The sequence below is a fragment of the Panicum virgatum genome, chromosome 5N (assembly GCF_016808335.1).
Source record: "Panicum virgatum strain AP13 chromosome 5N, P.virgatum_v5, whole genome shotgun sequence".
NCBI lineage: Eukaryota > Viridiplantae > Streptophyta > Magnoliopsida > Poales > Poaceae > Panicum > Panicum virgatum.
The window spans coordinates 55,346,390-55,362,706 of NC_053149.1; the positions used below are offsets into that span (position 1 = coordinate 55,346,390).

Below are 16,317 nucleotides of genomic sequence, written 5' to 3' on the forward strand. Positions count from 1 at the left end.
GACACTTGAAAAGAGCCCACGTTGATATCCCAGCCCACTGCCAGGGACACTAACCTCCGAAGGATTCGGAGCCTCCCCTCCTCTAACTCCGCATCCACCAAAGCGGCCGCGCTCTGTCGCTGGCCTCGAGAGCTCAGCACCCTCTCACCCCGCCGCCGCCGCCGCCGCCGCCGCCGCGCCGCGAACATGAAGGCCATCGGGAGCGGCGGGGAGTGGTGGTGGAACCTACCATCTCTCCGCCGCAAGTCGGACTCCCGCCGCCGCGGCCGCCGCAACACCGACCCCCGCGGCCGACGCCGCGGTGCCCCGCGGGAGCCGCGCTCGTCGTCGTCCTCGGAGTCCATCGGCCGGAGCAGCGGCTGGCCCGTAGAGTTCCCCTTCAGGCAGGCGCTCACTGCCGCCTCTCTCACCTTCACCGGGGACACCATCGCGCAGGTCCGCGGCCGCATCGTCGACCGCCGAAGACGCGGCACCGATCCCGACAGCAAGGTCCACACCGGTTATACTGCATCTCACTTATGTCTTGAATTCTTAACCGGTTTGGAAGCTAAGAACGGGAGTGTGCTTCGTTGTGATGTGAAATATAAAGTGTGTGAAAGCGACCTCAAATTCTATAAATTTCCATTTAAAAAAATTGTGTAAACTTATTATGCTTCGCTTCGTATGGCTATCTGAATAACCGAGACTATAACAGATGGCACCTGAAACCGGACAGGAGGCCTTGTGTGGTGGTGCCCTTGTTGGCTATGGTCTAGAGTTTTGAATTAGCGGCCTAGTGGGTGTGGTGTGTTTGGAGGGTGCAGCGTGTGGACGGAGTCGCGGTGAGTTTGAGTTGTATGGGTGGGGTTGCTGTTGTAGTGTTGTTGTTTGCCCACTCTAGGTCTATCTTCTTTTTAATATAATAATCGGCAGCTCTCCTGCCTGCCTGGTTCATTTCAAGAAAAAAAAAACAGATGGCACCTGACCAAAATTCTACCCCAGTATTTTATCTTGCCTTAGAGATGCAGATTAAATTGTGCAATCCTCAACTCTGTACATTGTGTAGTGCAAGACTGCAAGCGTCATCTTGCTCTACTTTGGCAAATTTTTAGCTGGTGTATTGTGCATTGGCATTTGTCACATTGTGATTTCTGATATCTGTTTAGGTGCTCATTTCAGGAACTCATACCAGACATATTGCTGAATCATGATTGGCTTCGTGGATTTCGTTTGGCTTCTTATGGATTCCTTCTTTATGGCCCAGGATCCTATGCATGGTATCAGTTTCTTGATCGGTGTATGCCCAAGCAGTCATTTGTAAATTTGTCAGTTAAGGTGTGTTTGCCTCCTCCACTGTGACCTCATGTGTTGGGTCATTTAAGCATTTTACTCACAAAATATTCTTTTCTTATGACTATTGTTGATTTCACTATTTTAGGTCATACTGAACCAGATCGTGCTTGGTCCTTGTGTTATTGCTGTAGTTTTTGCTTGGAACAACTTATGGTTAGGGAAATTATCAGAGCTGCCATCTAAATATCAGAATGATGCGCTTCCTACACTTCTATATGGTAATCCTTCTGCCTGAATGCAGTTTGAACTACCTGAACAGAAATAACTGATATTGTAGTACATTTCACTTTGTCATGGATATTGCAGGGTTTAAGTTTTGGATTCCTGTGTCAATTGTCAACTTTGGGTATGGACATTTGGCTTATCATTTTTAATGTTCATCTCAAATATTTCTAGTACCAATCAGGCTATGGTTGGATAAACTGGATAACTATTTACTTGCTACTTGCTCCATTGGAGCAATGCAGTTGGTTCTTATGCTAGTTTTGGTTGTGTGCCAGGATGATTCCTTTGCCAGCTCGTGTTGCCTTTATGTCCTCTTGTTCCATTTTTTGGAACTTTTATCTATCGACTGCTATGAACAAATGAATCTTATTGTTCATCAGGTTGGTGTCGACATTACTCAATTTTTAACCTATAAACTTATGTTGGCTAGGCTTACGTATGTTTTCAATTTTCAATAACTTGGCTCATAGTATCTGCATTTGCTGCCACCTTTCTTTTGCTTTCGCTCGCCTGACATGGACATTTCATGCACAATTGCTTACCTATCTGGAAATTTACACTGAATAATGTGACATGTTGCTTTATAGGATATGTATGAGCCCCGTTCATCATGTTATCTACCCCCAATAATAAATTTATGCTCCGGTTATTGGTTATATCCATCCAACAGAGAAGAATGTGAAGGAGATAGTTTTGACAGGCATAACAGTAATGTGAGGTTTCCTCCCCTTGAACAGTTCCGGTGCATCAGCATAAGGTCGCTGTAAAACTTATTCAAGATGTTGACGAGCATAACATCAATGGAGGACGTGAAGTTTTGTCTGATCATGTATGAAGCACCTGCCTCCAGTATGACTTCAAAACTCAAAAGGCGTTCAATTTATTATTTTGGATATGTGCTGCATTAGCTCACTCCAATGACAATGGCATATTGACAGTCATCTCTGAACAGAGATGCAGGTGTATTAGTTATGCTATGAGAATTTGTGAATTCAGTGCCGGATGTTGTATCTGAAATTCCATCTCAAATAAAAAATATCTTTTCAAAAAAAAAGGAAGACACTGTCATAGTCAAATGTCCCTGTAATCTCAAAGGAACAAAAAGGCCCTCTTGAGCTTGGCGTTTCAGAATCAGGTGTCGCGGCCAGGGTTTAACTTCCCGTCGGGAAGTAATTTCCCGGTGAAGTCCGGGAACGGGAAACCGGGCGGTTTCCGGCGTTTCCGACCAGTTTCCGGCGTTTCCCGATCGGTCTCTCGTTTTTGAGTCGGGACGAGAAACGGGAACCGCGGAAACCGCGACGGCTCCCGTCCGGGAAGTTGAACCCTGGTCGCGGCTGCGGGCCTTCAAGCTCGATCTCCTCAGGTCCTGTTAAAGAGATAAGAAAAACGCTGCAGAACCCAAAGCTGGCACTGTGATCTGCCATGTCCGAACTGAACCCTCTATGACCGTGGGAGTTTGCTTTTCCTATGCGTATAACTGGAGATGAAGCCCGTAGTTGAACGAAGAATGAGGCCAAGACATTTATTAGAGAGGCTCCGAAATACATGTTTTTATTCTGATTGACATTTAAAAATTACAGAGCATTTCGACATAAGAATTTGCTATGATTCCTATCATAATTCTTTACATGTCAAGAAATATACATAATAGAGAGAGAAAATGAATCTACAAACTGACGGCTACAGCCTACAAGGTACAGACTGAATAATTATGCATGCTAAGTTAACAACTTGTAAAATCTAAGATTCAAGTCTTCTATCTCGGAGATCTGGTAGTAATGCATCTTCCACACAAGATGAGCCTTGATATAGTTCTTGACCTTCTATTTCTGACCTTAATTGAAGAGAGCTGCAGAGAAATGATTGGATAAGCTAGAGAGGGAAAAATCTCGTGCAGAACTGCATTTTAAGCTAAGCACCATTCGCATGCCCTGCTGGCAATTAGTGAAGGCATATACCCCTTCCTGCCACACGACACTACTGTCTTGGAAAGTGCCAGGTTCCCCACAACATAACTTTGACCACTAATTGATATCATCGTATGCCTATAAAACCTAGTAAGATTAGTACTCTAAACTCTGTAGCCACACAAAAATTAGAGAACTAATATAATCTAGCCACCATTTTGGTGAATACCATCTATACTATTGCCATTACCAAAGGAGCATAAACATCTGCTAGTCTGCACTCATTTATGCTCTGCAGCCATATCATTGAGATGCAAACTTACGCAAGAATGCCAGACGTCAATTTATTTGTGGAAAACTTGCACGAGAAAAGATATATTTCATTAAAGAGTCATTTAGACTCAAGAATTGACCAAATTAACGATAACAATCAGATCCATACAAGTTCTGCTGAAAGGAGACTACTAACTATCCAGAGTTTAGGTACCATCTAGTGAAAAAGGCATCTAAGATTAACCATCGCTGCTGTACCGCCACAAATAATGATTCACGCAAAATGAATTGTCTAAGTTTTACCAAATAATATACAAACGAGTGGTGTGAAGAAAATTGATGATACAAGCTAATATTAAAGTGAGTATCAACAGAATATAACAAAATAGAAATATGAAAGATTACCTTTCGTCGAGTTCTTGAAGTTCTCCAGCATAGTAGACTCCTTGATTTAGGCTCCAATCTCCTGGACACAAACACTTTCCCGGTGAGAAACTTGCAGTACAAATGCAAAATCTCAACAGGCAAATGTGTCAAACATGTCTGCTACAACTCAACATGTTTAACAGTCCTTATGATTTGAGGAAAATTATTATGAGCTTTTGGATGTTGCTAGTATTTTTTTTCATACATATTTTGGTAACACAGAAGTATGACCTTTTATATGAGAAAGTTTGACTGTACTGATCACAAGATAACAACACTTACAAATTCTCTTGCTCTAGCTTTTCAGCAATTGATATAGCTTTACGTCTAGACCAGCCTCCTCGTTGAGAACAAGCTTCAGCCCTCCCAATAACATGAGCAAGAGATACCTTTCCTTTTACTATGCTGTTCTGTCGACGCTGCGTATTGCCACTTCCTTTTCGATTAGTCATGCTCTCTTGGTTCAGTGATGATGAAGTTTCTTCCTCCCATGCATTCTCCTTTCTTCTTTCATTTATGTCAAGAACACCGTTATTTCTTTGCGCATGCCAATGCATGTGAGAGGGCCCAACTTCAATTATTTCACCCTCTGTTAGTATGTGGGGGTCAGATTGCATCCATCTAGTCTTACTAGAGCTAGCTCCCTTCACAACACTATCCTTTTTAAGCCTCCTACTTAGATTCTCACCTCCAGAAGAGAGTGGACTATGTTTAGTGAAGGACCTCCTCACTGTTGTGTTGGAAGAGTCATTCTCAGGGTAAGGAAACATTGATGGAGCATGGCTTGCTCTTGCATCGTTCTTTGATTCATATCGGATTTCAAGTATTATAGCAGAACGAAGAACAGACTCGAATGCCTGCAGAATCTGAGCTCCGTAGTTTTCAGCTTTGGACTTATTGACACGAGAGCTAAATATCAGCTGCACAGTCGGTGCTGTTGGAAGAAGATAAGATGATGTTAGAAAAAGATCTGCTTGAATGGTAGTCTATCAACACATTACATCATGTACCCAAGCAAAAGACCATATGAAGGTGTACAGATTTGAGTTTGAGAATAATAATTAACCAGTATCAGAGGTATTACAGTTTAGAGTTTAGAATACATGTGCAAGGAGCTTAGCTGACGAGCTTAGCTCGCTAGATACATTACTACTTTCAACAAAGTTATAATGCCTATACTCCTAAATTTCAAAAGAATGTCATCAACCCAATAATAGATAGTCGAAGCTTTGTTCAGTGCAAATGCTGTAATCACTGAGCCTGGATGAAAATCATCCACGAGTGCTGCATCTATTTTCAGAGAAGTGCCAATAATTACTAGAACCACCCACCCACAGATAACAAGGCAAGCAAAAACTGGCCGAATTGTCTGACTATACTGTTTACAAATTACTTCTAAATGAGTTTTTCCTCTGATTTAAGCATTAGATCTATATACTCATCTGGCTATAAAGGAAACTTATTCTTGGGGAAGAACATGTGGTGAACTCATGCCACAATGTAACCATTGCGAATTTTGATATGGACATCAGACTGAGAACCTTACCCGTGCCTAGGCTGACAGAGCTTAGCCTTGCCTCTTTAGCCATCATTTTTCTCAATGTATCTGACTGGATACTCTCAAGCACAGCTTGCCAGATCATTTCATTTTCGGTTTTTCTGTGTTTAGTTACCCCGTTTGCTCTGACAGAACTGGTCGACAACATATGGCCATTTTCTGTGTGTTCAACAGTTCTCCTATCCCCATAAGAGGTGCCTGCCATGTTACCTTTATGCTCGATTGCTGAGGTCCTCGCCATATCCCTATCAGGAAACGAACCAACCAACACACCATGGTTCAAACTTGTACTAGTTGATGAACTTGGCAACAGGTACTGTTTATCAGGAGCAAGCTGAAGCAGAGCAGCTGTAAGCCAGGTTGTCTTGTCACTAGAGACCCTCAACTGCTTTTCAGCTTCAGATAGTGTTTTCAAGGCCTGGCGTAGTTTTTCCATATCTTCTTTTGACACTGAAATTTTTGATAAAAAACCTTGATCACGCCAATGCAGAATATTTACCGTAATAGAACAGAGAGGCTGGACGAAAGAAAATGTTTTTTGAACTACCCAATTGTCAAAAAAAAATAATTGCTTACAAGTAGGACGTTTGAAGAACTTTCTCCTGGGCCTTTCTCGTGTAAACGCATAGGAACCAGCAAGAACGTCAGTAATTATTGTGGCAAGTTGAGACATCAGTGCTAAAGGCTCAACACCGGTTTCCGTGATGTCTCTTAGTGTCTTCACGGTGTTTACGGTGTCGGCAGATAGTGCCAGATCCAGCAAATCAACTAGTTTATCATCAGACACCAGACCAACCTGTAAAACAAACAGGGAAAACTAAAACTTACTGTTGTTGCAGAGTAGACCTGAAGATGAAAAGCACTATGCGAAAAAGTTGTGATCAGTTACAGGGATATTAAATTGGTTACTTCCTTAAGTTCAGCTTCAGCACAAATAAGAATACATCAGTGAGACAGTAGCACTTGCAATCTGCACCTGCCTATAGGGGTTTGAATGCTAGATTATATGGGGAAATGGATTCGCACACTACTTCTACCTATTTAATTATGTGACACATTTCAGCAGCGCTCAAAGTTATCAAGATCCTGACCATAAAATTCTCTAGAGATTTATTTTCGGCTATAGAAACTTCAGATTAATGTTGCTAAAAAACATAGAAGATATCGTGATGCTTGTGAGATATCTTACCAGTTCTTGGACAAGAGACAAGGAAATCCTCTGTCCCAGCAAACTGAGCTGATCAAGAGTCATCTCGGCATCCCTCAAAGACCCATCAGAACGAGATGCAATTAGCTTCAGTGCATCCTTATCAACATCTAGACTCTCGCTGGTGCAAATCCATTGCAATGTATTGACAATGTCACACTCCCTTAACTTTGGAAAAAAGAACTTCTGGCATCTCGACAGGATGATATGAGGAAGTTCAAGGCTTGGACTGACAAGGATAAACACAACATGACGGGGTGCCCGGTCCACAACTTTAGAGATAACACTCCAAGTGTCAGCTGGCAACGTATCACAGTCATCAAATATAAACACCCTGTAGTGTGAAGGTGCTGGTGAAAGCATAGCATTATCGAGGACGTCCACAATGCCATCCATGTCAATGTTGCCAACAGGCCCAATTTCCATCAGGCTCCTGCTCTTGCCAAGATTGTGAGCGATGCATGACGTGCACGAGTCGCAGGGCCTGGGGTGCTCAGGGGAGAGGCAATTGAGCGCTTTGGCGAAGACACGCGCACATGAAGTCTTGCCTGTACCATGAGGTCCATAGAACACATACACCAACCCAATCTTCCTCCTCAGAATGGCGTTGGACAGCGCCTGCACCACCAAGCTCTGCCCAACAACGTCCTTGAACGTCTTCGGTGCAAATTTCTGCGTGAGGCTCCGGTGACGCCCACGGCCGTGCTGCGAGGCCAGTGACTTCTGCCCTGACTGAGACTCAGACAGCAGGTCCGAATCCATCTCGCTGGTCTGGTTAGAGAAAATCCCAAGCTCCCCAGAGTAGCTGCCAGAAATGCCGCCAATGCGGTTGCGTGCGCCGGAGGTGGCCGCCTCGACAAGCAAGGGCAACGCGTCGGAGTCCGAGCTCGTCGAGGAGGCGAGCCTCTCGGACTTAACAGGGAAAAGGGGACGCGAGGCACTGACGCGGCCGCCGGAGGCCGCGGCAGCTTCAGATTTTCGCCCCGCCGTCGATTTCGAGTCGGAGAGGCCGCACGAGAGGCTGCGGCCGGCCATGTCGAGGATGGACTTGCCGCGGTGGTGGAGGCGCGACCAGTTCCATGGAATGCCGCACACGTTCCGCGAGTCCTGCGACACATGGTGCCGCAGCTCCTCCCCGTCATAGTCGTCGTTGTCGTCCTCGCCGCCGTGGAACAGGTAATTATTGCCGCAGACGGCCTCCTGGGAGCTGGAGTTAACGGAGAGAGCGGCGGCGCGGTCGGGAAGCTTGCTGATGGCGGTGGCGCGGCGGCCGGCCCGGCGTTTGAAGCGGCGGGGCGGGCGCCGGCCGGGTTTCGAGTGGGGGTGATGGTTCTCGGCGAGCTGGTCGAGGAGCGTCTTGAGCGCCCCGGTGGTGGTGCTGGCGCCGGCGCTGCGGCGGGACTTGGCGGGGAGATCGTCGCCGTCGTCGGTGTCGGCGTCGGGGTCGGCCGCCACCCTGGAGGACTCGACGGAGCGGCGCGTGGACGGGTCCCGCAGCGATCGCGAGCGCTGCAGCGCGAGGAGGTCGCGCATCAGCGCCGCGGACGCGGGGCTCCGCCTCCGCCCCGACGACGACGCGCCCCCGCCTGCCGCTCCCCCGTGCGCGTGCCCGTGGTGGTGGCGCAGGTGGACGCAGCTGGCGAGGTGGGCGTGGCCGCGGAGGTGGCCCCCGGCCCCGCCCCCCGCCGCGGCACGATCGGGCGCCGGCATTGCGGGGCGCGTATCCTCCAAGCTACGCCGCGCCGACGCTGATGGCGCGCGCGCGCGCGCGCGCGAGAGAGAGAGAGAGAGAGAGGAAGACGGGACGAGACGGCCGCCCTCCGCTAGGCCATTTTGAGGGGCGCCGGCCGCGGCTGGCGCGCGTGATTATGGCGGTGTGGTTCGGAGATTTCGCCTTTTTCGTTGGATCCTGGAGGGTTTCACGGGAAGAGCGACGGAGGTCGGGGAGGGAGGGAGGGGGCGGGGCGGGTCAGTTGGGTGACTGGGTGGGTGGCGAGTGAGCGGCCTCGGCCTCGTGCCGGGTGTGGGAGCGGGCGGTGCTTTCGGAGCTCGCGCCCGCGGGGTCCTCGTCCTCCTGGGGGTGGGAGCCTGGGAGGGGATCAGTCCAGAGTCCAGACTCCACTTCCGTTCGGAAGAGGCATGGCGCGCGGCCACGGGGGCGTGGATTCGCCACGAGCCCATGGCTCGGCGGCCTCGGTGGGGCCCGCGCGTGGCTGGCGGCGGCACGGCGCTACGGGCACTCGGCGAGTTGGCCCCCGGCTCGGCACGAGCGGCTGGGAGCGTTACACTGTTGCGCCACCAGCACCAGCTTGCTGTTGGAGTGAGGGACTAGTGGGAGCGGTAGACTGGTAGTACTATGCTGTTGTGCAGTTGCCTTGCCGGCGTCGTCCACCCCGGAAGCTGACGACGCCGGCCGGTGACGAGATGGGCCAGAATGTGCCGTTGCGGCGGACTGGTACGCTCCAGTGGTCACCGGTCAGGCGGTCAGTGGAGTAAATTACCCGCGGTACGCTCTGACGACTGCTTGTTTCCCGTGAAATTTGAACGGCGATGATTAGCTCCCGCCCGCAGCCCCCTACCCTCTACCTGCCTCTGGTTTAGTTGCGGTCGTAAAATTTTTGCATATTTAAAATATTAAATATAGATTGATTATAAATTTATTAAAACTAACTAATTCGTCATTAGCACATATTTGCTGTAGTAATTTAGTATTTAATCATAGTCTAATTAGTCTCATTAGATTCGTCTCGCAATTTACAAGTAAATTATACAATTCATTTTTATTTTATCTAGATTTAATACTCTATATATGTAAAGTTTTTTTAATGTGATATTTTTGAAATTTTGAATTATACAACTAAACAAGACCATGAGCTAGGCTGCGAACGTGCCGCGGCGCGTTGAGGCGCTGCACGCACCGTTCGCGCGCACAAAGCAGCCGTTCTGTCTGTAAAAGAAAACACCTCACCTAACAGTAGTAATTAATGCAAAATCGTACTTTGTACTTTCAAACATCTAAAAGTGAATGCAAAATTTGATATTCAAACGAATTCTAGTAAAAATGATCGTTTTATGCTATTTTACCGTTTTTTATAAAATATGTCCTTGGAACTGGAGAGTGGGTATCGCGCTGAGCCCGTGCCCACGGCTGCGGCTTGCCAATGTTTTTGGGTGTCTGCGCGTGCGTGTGCGCGTTTGAATTGCCCTGCCCCGGTGGATGACTACGGGTAGAGTACTACTGTACCGTGCTAGGATAGACCGATAGACGAGCGAGGGGGAGGAGGGGACCTGAGCGGGCAGGACGACGCGCCGCTCGTTCCCGTGTTTGGCCGGTCCGGCCATCATCGGGGACGGCTACTCGGCCGGATCACAGGAGGAATCTCTTGCCCCGCCCCCGCGCACGTCGCCGGCGACGAAGCGCCCGCTATGGTCCAGGGGCAGCGCTCAAATCATTACTCCAGATTGCTGCTGCAGCGTCAGTCGACGGAGACGGCCAATCGACGGTTTGTTGCCGGCGCTGCGCCAGGCAAGGAAGCGCTGAAAGCGAGGGCACACATGCGCTGCCCACAGCCTTGCCGAGTGCCGCCTTCGATGGCACTTCCATAGTTCCATGATCAAGGCCGGGAGAAGGCAATTCCGCATTATTTTTCTATGTAAACAGTAAAGCAGAACTGCAGTATATAGTATGGTGCTAAAGAAAGCAACTATGCGTCGAGCTTCTTGAGCAATACCAGAGCAACAGTGGTCTCTATTCTCGAATGGTCAGATTCAGATTGCTCAGATTCGGCATGCAGTTATAGCGACAAAATAGTCACACTGCTCGGCGAGGCTTCCGCGTACACGACTGTAGTAACGATGCTGCTGCCATAGCTCTGGCACGTTCATGTGCCGTAGAATAATTTAGCTCTGCCTAATGCCTACTAGTATTACAAAATAAATTGAGCAAAAAGGCATAGCATGGGGGCCAGTCGAATCCAAAGCCTTGTAGGTCACTCAATCCCCGGAGCTCACTACATTTTCCCTATCAAATCCTAACCACCACCCCCATCACAATTAAGTATGCTAAACGAATCTCCTTTATCCCAGCAAGCTTTGCTGGAGGATAGACACACCCCACTTGATGTACTTCTTGTGCACTACTACTACTAGTAGTAGCAGCTGCGTTTTTCATTTCATACTAGCAGTGCACTAGTAGCTGTGATGAAAAGTTAGGGGTATCCCAATAGTAAAACAATTGCACTAGCTTCTATACCAAGCTATGATCAGCATGTGGATAAGTTGTGGGCTAATGGCTAATGCCACTAGGATAAACCGGAGCAGCCATAGCCAGCCGTAGGCAGAATCTTGCCTAATCCCGTCGCGGCATAAACTAGCTGTTGAGCAGGAACTTGGGAACCAGAGCTCCAATCAAACAGCTCTCGATGCCGGACCATCCTGCATCGCGTGTGCCGCCGCACAAGCGCTTCTCCCATCTCCGTGCACATGCATCTGGCCCGGACAAAAGTAGCTTTGCAGCCGCAGGACAGGCTTGAGTTCACTCTCCCCGTCGCCACTCGCCGGTGCCGATGCCTTTTGTTCTTCCTGCCCCGCCTGGCCGCCGCTTTTGCCCTTTGCGGCGGCTTTGTCTATCTGACCTGATTTGCACGTACTGTTCTCTGCAAGGCTGCAGCTGAACCATGAACTCACGGAGGAGTCGGAACAAGCCCTGGGCATTGGGCAGGCACACGGGCGGGCAGCACATTTGAAATGGCCGTGTCAGGAGCCGCTGGGCATCTTTTTACAGTACCGTACGATATGTGGGGGTTTTCTCTGTCGAGATTGTGAGTACCAACTTGTTCATATGCGCGTCGTGGAATCTGATTCTGGCAGCACTACTAAACAAAAGATGAATCCATCGGGCTTCTGAATCTGCTCGGTTATTTTAGCTGAACTTTTTCAGTCTTTGTTAAGCGAAATGAAGCTAGAAAAACTCTGAAACGGGACTGACTTGTACGGTAGTTACATGAAGTATCCTAGGCTCAGGTCTAGCGGCCCCCGGATCTCATCTGTATACTGCTACGGTCCTACGGATCACACTACCGAGCTTCAACAGCGTAATCCAACCCGCCAGCCCACAAAAGCTGAGCTCATGTGATCGGCCTGAAAAAACCTCGAGGCGAACCTGGATCTCAGATCTGGCACGCACGCCGAAGGTCCCAGTTGCTCATCACCTGGCCTGCTTCCAAATCCAAATAAAAGCCCCATGTCTTCCTCCTGTTTCTCCCCCTCCCCAACTGCAAAGCAAGGGGAATACTGATGCCCGTGAATGAAGAACCCAGCATCAGCTAGCAGCAATCATGAATGCCAGATGCGTCCCTTGTACTGATGCAGGAAAATCCTCTGCATTACAACAGTGAGTGAGAGAGACACGTCGATCTGTCAGTACTCGGTACAAGTCATTGCAACGAGGAGCAGCAGATGATTGAGCCTCCCTAAGAATTGCACGGGCAGCGAGTCAAGGGTACCAAACAACAGACAGTGAACTACAGTACTCAGTACTTCAGGCTAAAGTGTCAAAAAAAGATCTGGTTAGGTGCAAGAGTATCCATGCAGGTGATGGCTCAACTAAAACAGAAGAAAAATATCCAGCGGCAACTGACTTTCATCCAAAATTGCCAGCACCATTTACAAGTGCCACAGGTGATGGATGCATGCACCAATGCCAGCCGCCGATGCTTTAACAAAAGTTTCTGGCGCAGAAACTCTGAGGAGAGACACCACTTAAGGCCAAAGGAAAGATGGTTCTCCAACAAGCATCAGTGAAGGGGATTGGTAATAGGCAAAACCACACAATCTTGAAATGTCCTTCAGACTGTTGACTGGTCTGAGAAAACTAGTTGTAGTGTGCGGAGATTTATGGTTATTGCTTCTCTAAGGCATGACCGTACGAGAGTTTAATGCGCTACAATCCAGGACAAGGGACTAGAAGTAGGAGGACAGCTGAAATCGGACTTCCGGTACATTGTAACTTTATTTGAAGGTCCCAATCAGGTCAGGGTTCGTATCAGTTAAATGAGATTTACATAATATACATTGGATCATTTATATTCTATACGAATTTAACCATCCCTGATCAAGTTTGTCGGTTCGCTTAGAACATACTTCGGAAGTTCATATTTGGCACCTGCATTATAGTGAACAAGGACATTAATAATTTGGAACACTATATCACACAAAATGATGATATGTAGAACAAGAAATAGGAAAGGTCATATACAAAATACCTCTTTCGTCATAGCAAAGTGTCATGTCGGAACTTGATACGATGATGCCAGCGCTATCCACTATGGTCTGTGCAAGTGCCAAATCAGAATCTGCAGCAGCTCTAAGTGCATCCCAAATTTCTGGAAGAAAAAGAAAGGTTAACTTTGAGCTAAAAAACACCGTCATTAATGCTAACTCTTTGGTTGTATTTATCATATTTATTGAGTATCACCACGAAACATAAACATTTATGTCATTATGTGTATAAGGCAATACACTATGTAAATTCACAAGCATCTACTCCAACCGTTTCCACATAACCAAGCGAAAAATAAAGGACTAGTTTAGGAATATATTTGTCATAAAATTCAAACCCTCAAAAAATTGTTCATTCCCTTGGTGAGTGGTGAAATAGGAGATGTCCATTTCTATCTTGCAATTACTCTTGTTACAAGATCAGTTATGACTTATGTTATGGTACGTAATCCACTTTTTTTCCTCTTAAGGCAACAGTTGATATGTCAAACTTAACACCAACTAGAGGACTGACCAACTGAATCAACATTATCTGGATGTGAATTCAAAGTAATGCGCTGCAAACATTTATTTAGCAAAGCCAATTGAAACAGACTGGGCCTTCATCTCAGGAGGCAAAGAAAACGAGTGGTCCACCAAACAGTATAAATGCATCACAGATTCATTAATAAACGTCAACAGTAGTAAACTGGACTTGCCATCAGTAAATACACAATGTACCTTTCTGTCCACCATAGTGAGGGGCAGTGTCCCAAAATTCATCACGCATCTGTCTGAGTTGCGCTGGAGTTATTGCTTGGGTGTGCTTCCAAGGCTTTGGTTTTTTCAGCTTCTTACCATTATCTGAGACAAACAGAGAGAGTTGGGATGTTGGGCATTAATAACTGAGTAGTATATCAGCAGCATGTATGGTTCACAGTAAATAAGTAAAGCATTATGTAAGTAAAGCATTATGCCAATAAACCAAATCAGATTGCACATTCCACCAAGCTAATGCCATCAACAAAAGGTGAAAAATAACATTCTACTTCCAAGCATTGACAAATAATATGACATTATGTTATCTCTAAACAAAGTTCCGACCATGCTGATGAAATACTTAGATTAGTTTAAAAATAAACCCACTAGTGTCTCTAGTAAAGAAAAGGGGTGACATTTGGATATTCTTTTAACATCTGTTCCAATTTTAGTATATTTATTTATAGAACTTATAAAGTTATAATATCATGAAAATGCTTTTTTTCCACAAATCCGAATGCCAAGTCAACATTGAAAATTAAATGCTAGCAAACTGATAAATGTTTGACTCCATCCTTTCCAAAATTTCATTATTTTTGTCACTTGGGGGGAGTAGTTTACAACCCTGATTGTGAAAACACTACTTTTATACCGCACAAATTCGTCACACGCTGAGCAAGAGAAGATACAAAATTGACCTCACTATCAACGCTTGCAGTGATTTTATGGAGGCCTACAGAATTGTCACAGCTTGATGAACATTTTAAAGTAGTTTAAACTAGTACAATAAGGATGGGCCAGGACAAAGTGAAAGAGTCAAATCGTGCACCTTGGTTTAACAGCATGCCTAGAATTAAACAAACAAGGAAAGATAACTGCACAGGCAAGAATGCCTTCCATCTGATATTGTCATCTTGCTCCTATCTGATCTGCGCCTGCTGGATAAGGTAGCTGCAACCGAACAAAACTATCTAACAGAAAGCAAACCCGCTAAATCAACTAATGGCTTTCCTCCTATGAATAGATTAAACCATCGCTTCAATTTTCCTTTCATAGTTTTATATTTATACTTTTGGTTCTGCTACCCTGTAGAAAGCAATTTCGCTTAACCAGTGGAATGTCTTTCCCCCAACCACGGGAATAAAGCATCATTTCAGTTAGAGATTCATAGTGTCACATCTTTTGATTTTGCTAGGCATGAGCAGAGCTACAGAAGTGCGTCTGTCGTACGAAGAATAAACTGTCAGTTCCACTTCCTCTCACGAAGATCAGTCATATCCTCCTCTCCCCATCAACTGTATAATCCAACTTTTGCCCCCAAAAAGAGAATAGAACCTCCTTTCAATTGCCATGTCGTAATAACAATGTCTCTCTCCACACCTGTTGAATGCGAACTCCCTCCATCACAAGAAGCTGTACCACAGATAAGCTGATCGCGGCTCTTCCCTGCAGCTCAGTTAACCATCGATAGCAGCAGGCATAGCTACTTCGAGTTCCCAATCTGCTACCAGATTATACAAAAACCAAGGACCCTACTAACAAACTAGCTACCCTTGTATTCTATAATTCGGTTCAGGAACCAGATTACCCAAGATCCCAATCTGAACCACAAAAAAACAAGGGAACGGAAACAGCAAGGAGCCGAGAGAGAGAGAGAGAGACTAGGCAGAAGAATAGACCGTCAGTCTTTGGAGTGGATCCGGCGCATCCCATGGCGACAGCAGATCAGACGGTCATCGGCCGACGGCCTCCCCCTGTAGACGCTTCTGGACTAGAAGCGGAGGCGGGCGCCGCGGGCTGAGGGATGAGACTTCGGAGCTGTGGTGGGGAACTGAAAAGCGGGCGCGGAGCAGGAGTGGGGGCGGTGGCGGATGCATCGGTAGGTGGTCGCGCACGCAGCACGCTGGCAGCAGGCCAGCAGCTAGCCAACAAACCGGAGCGGGTAGCGGCAGATACGCCGCCGCCGACGAGGTGGTTTTATCCTGCTTTGTCCCCCATCGTTTTTCTCGGGCGTTTTTCTCAGGTTGGGCTGGCCCAGCCGAACGTTGACAGGCCTACAGCCCACGCCCCGACGAGTGAGGACGTCAGGCCCTGTAATAATTTAAGTCCGTGCCGGCCCAGTATTCTCCATTCTGAATTTATCTAAAAGCATACTCCTTCCGTCCTCAAATATAAGACATTCCAACATTGTTGGAGAGTCAAAATTTTTAATGTTTGACCAAATTTATACAATAAAATAATAACATTTATGATATCAAATATGTACTATTGAATTCTCCATTATATATATTTTTATAATATATCTGTTTGGTGCCATAAATTTTTATAATTCTCTATAAAAAATTAGTCAAACTTGAAAAACTTTGACTCTT

General features: G+C 46.6%; 3 protein-coding genes across 5 annotated transcripts; 1 reads left to right on the top strand and 2 right to left on the bottom strand.

The window, feature by feature from the left end:
* The first annotated feature begins 77 nt into the window (after nt 1-77).
* Nucleotides 78-2,611, top strand: LOC120672812 (protein Mpv17-like). 2 transcript variants are annotated; one of them, XM_039953404.1, is made up of 6 exons: nt 78-489; nt 1,159-1,314; nt 1,418-1,550; nt 1,639-1,678; nt 1,833-1,937; nt 2,145-2,611. In XM_039953404.1, the coding sequence occupies exons 1-5, from the start codon at nt 187-189 to the stop codon at nt 1,918-1,920; spliced, it is 720 nt and encodes a 239-aa protein (XP_039809338.1). In that variant the 5' UTR covers nt 78-186; the 3' UTR covers nt 1,921-1,937; nt 2,145-2,611. The 2 variants fall into 2 exon arrangements, with proteins under 2 accessions (XP_039809338.1, XP_039809339.1); XM_039953405.1 differs by having other exon boundaries at nt 2,295-2,611.
* Nucleotides 2,612-3,078: 467 nt separating this feature from the next.
* Nucleotides 3,079-8,876, bottom strand: LOC120672811 (protein STICHEL-like 4). Its single transcript, XM_039953403.1, has 6 exons — nt 6,911-8,876; nt 6,298-6,517; nt 5,710-6,171; nt 4,446-5,097; nt 4,143-4,203; nt 3,079-3,406 (listed from the first exon to the last, which is right to left on the bottom strand). The coding sequence occupies exons 1-6, from the start codon at nt 8,636-8,638 to the stop codon at nt 3,314-3,316; spliced, it is 3,216 nt and encodes a 1,071-aa protein (XP_039809337.1). The 5' UTR covers nt 8,639-8,876; the 3' UTR covers nt 3,079-3,313.
* A 4,026-nt stretch (nt 8,877-12,902) lies between these two features.
* Nucleotides 12,903-15,895, bottom strand: LOC120675610 (ubiquitin domain-containing protein 1-like). Of its 2 annotated transcripts, none has more exons than XM_039956810.1 (4): nt 15,625-15,895; nt 13,928-14,050; nt 13,192-13,311; nt 12,903-13,091 (listed from the first exon to the last, which is right to left on the bottom strand). In XM_039956810.1, the coding sequence occupies exons 1-4, from the start codon at nt 15,656-15,658 to the stop codon at nt 13,027-13,029; spliced, it is 342 nt and encodes a 113-aa protein (XP_039812744.1). In that variant the 5' UTR covers nt 15,659-15,895; the 3' UTR covers nt 12,903-13,026. The 2 variants fall into 2 exon arrangements, with proteins under 2 accessions (XP_039812744.1, XP_039812745.1); XM_039956811.1 differs by having other exon boundaries at nt 15,608-15,894.
* Nucleotides 15,896-16,317: the final 422 nt, after the last annotated feature.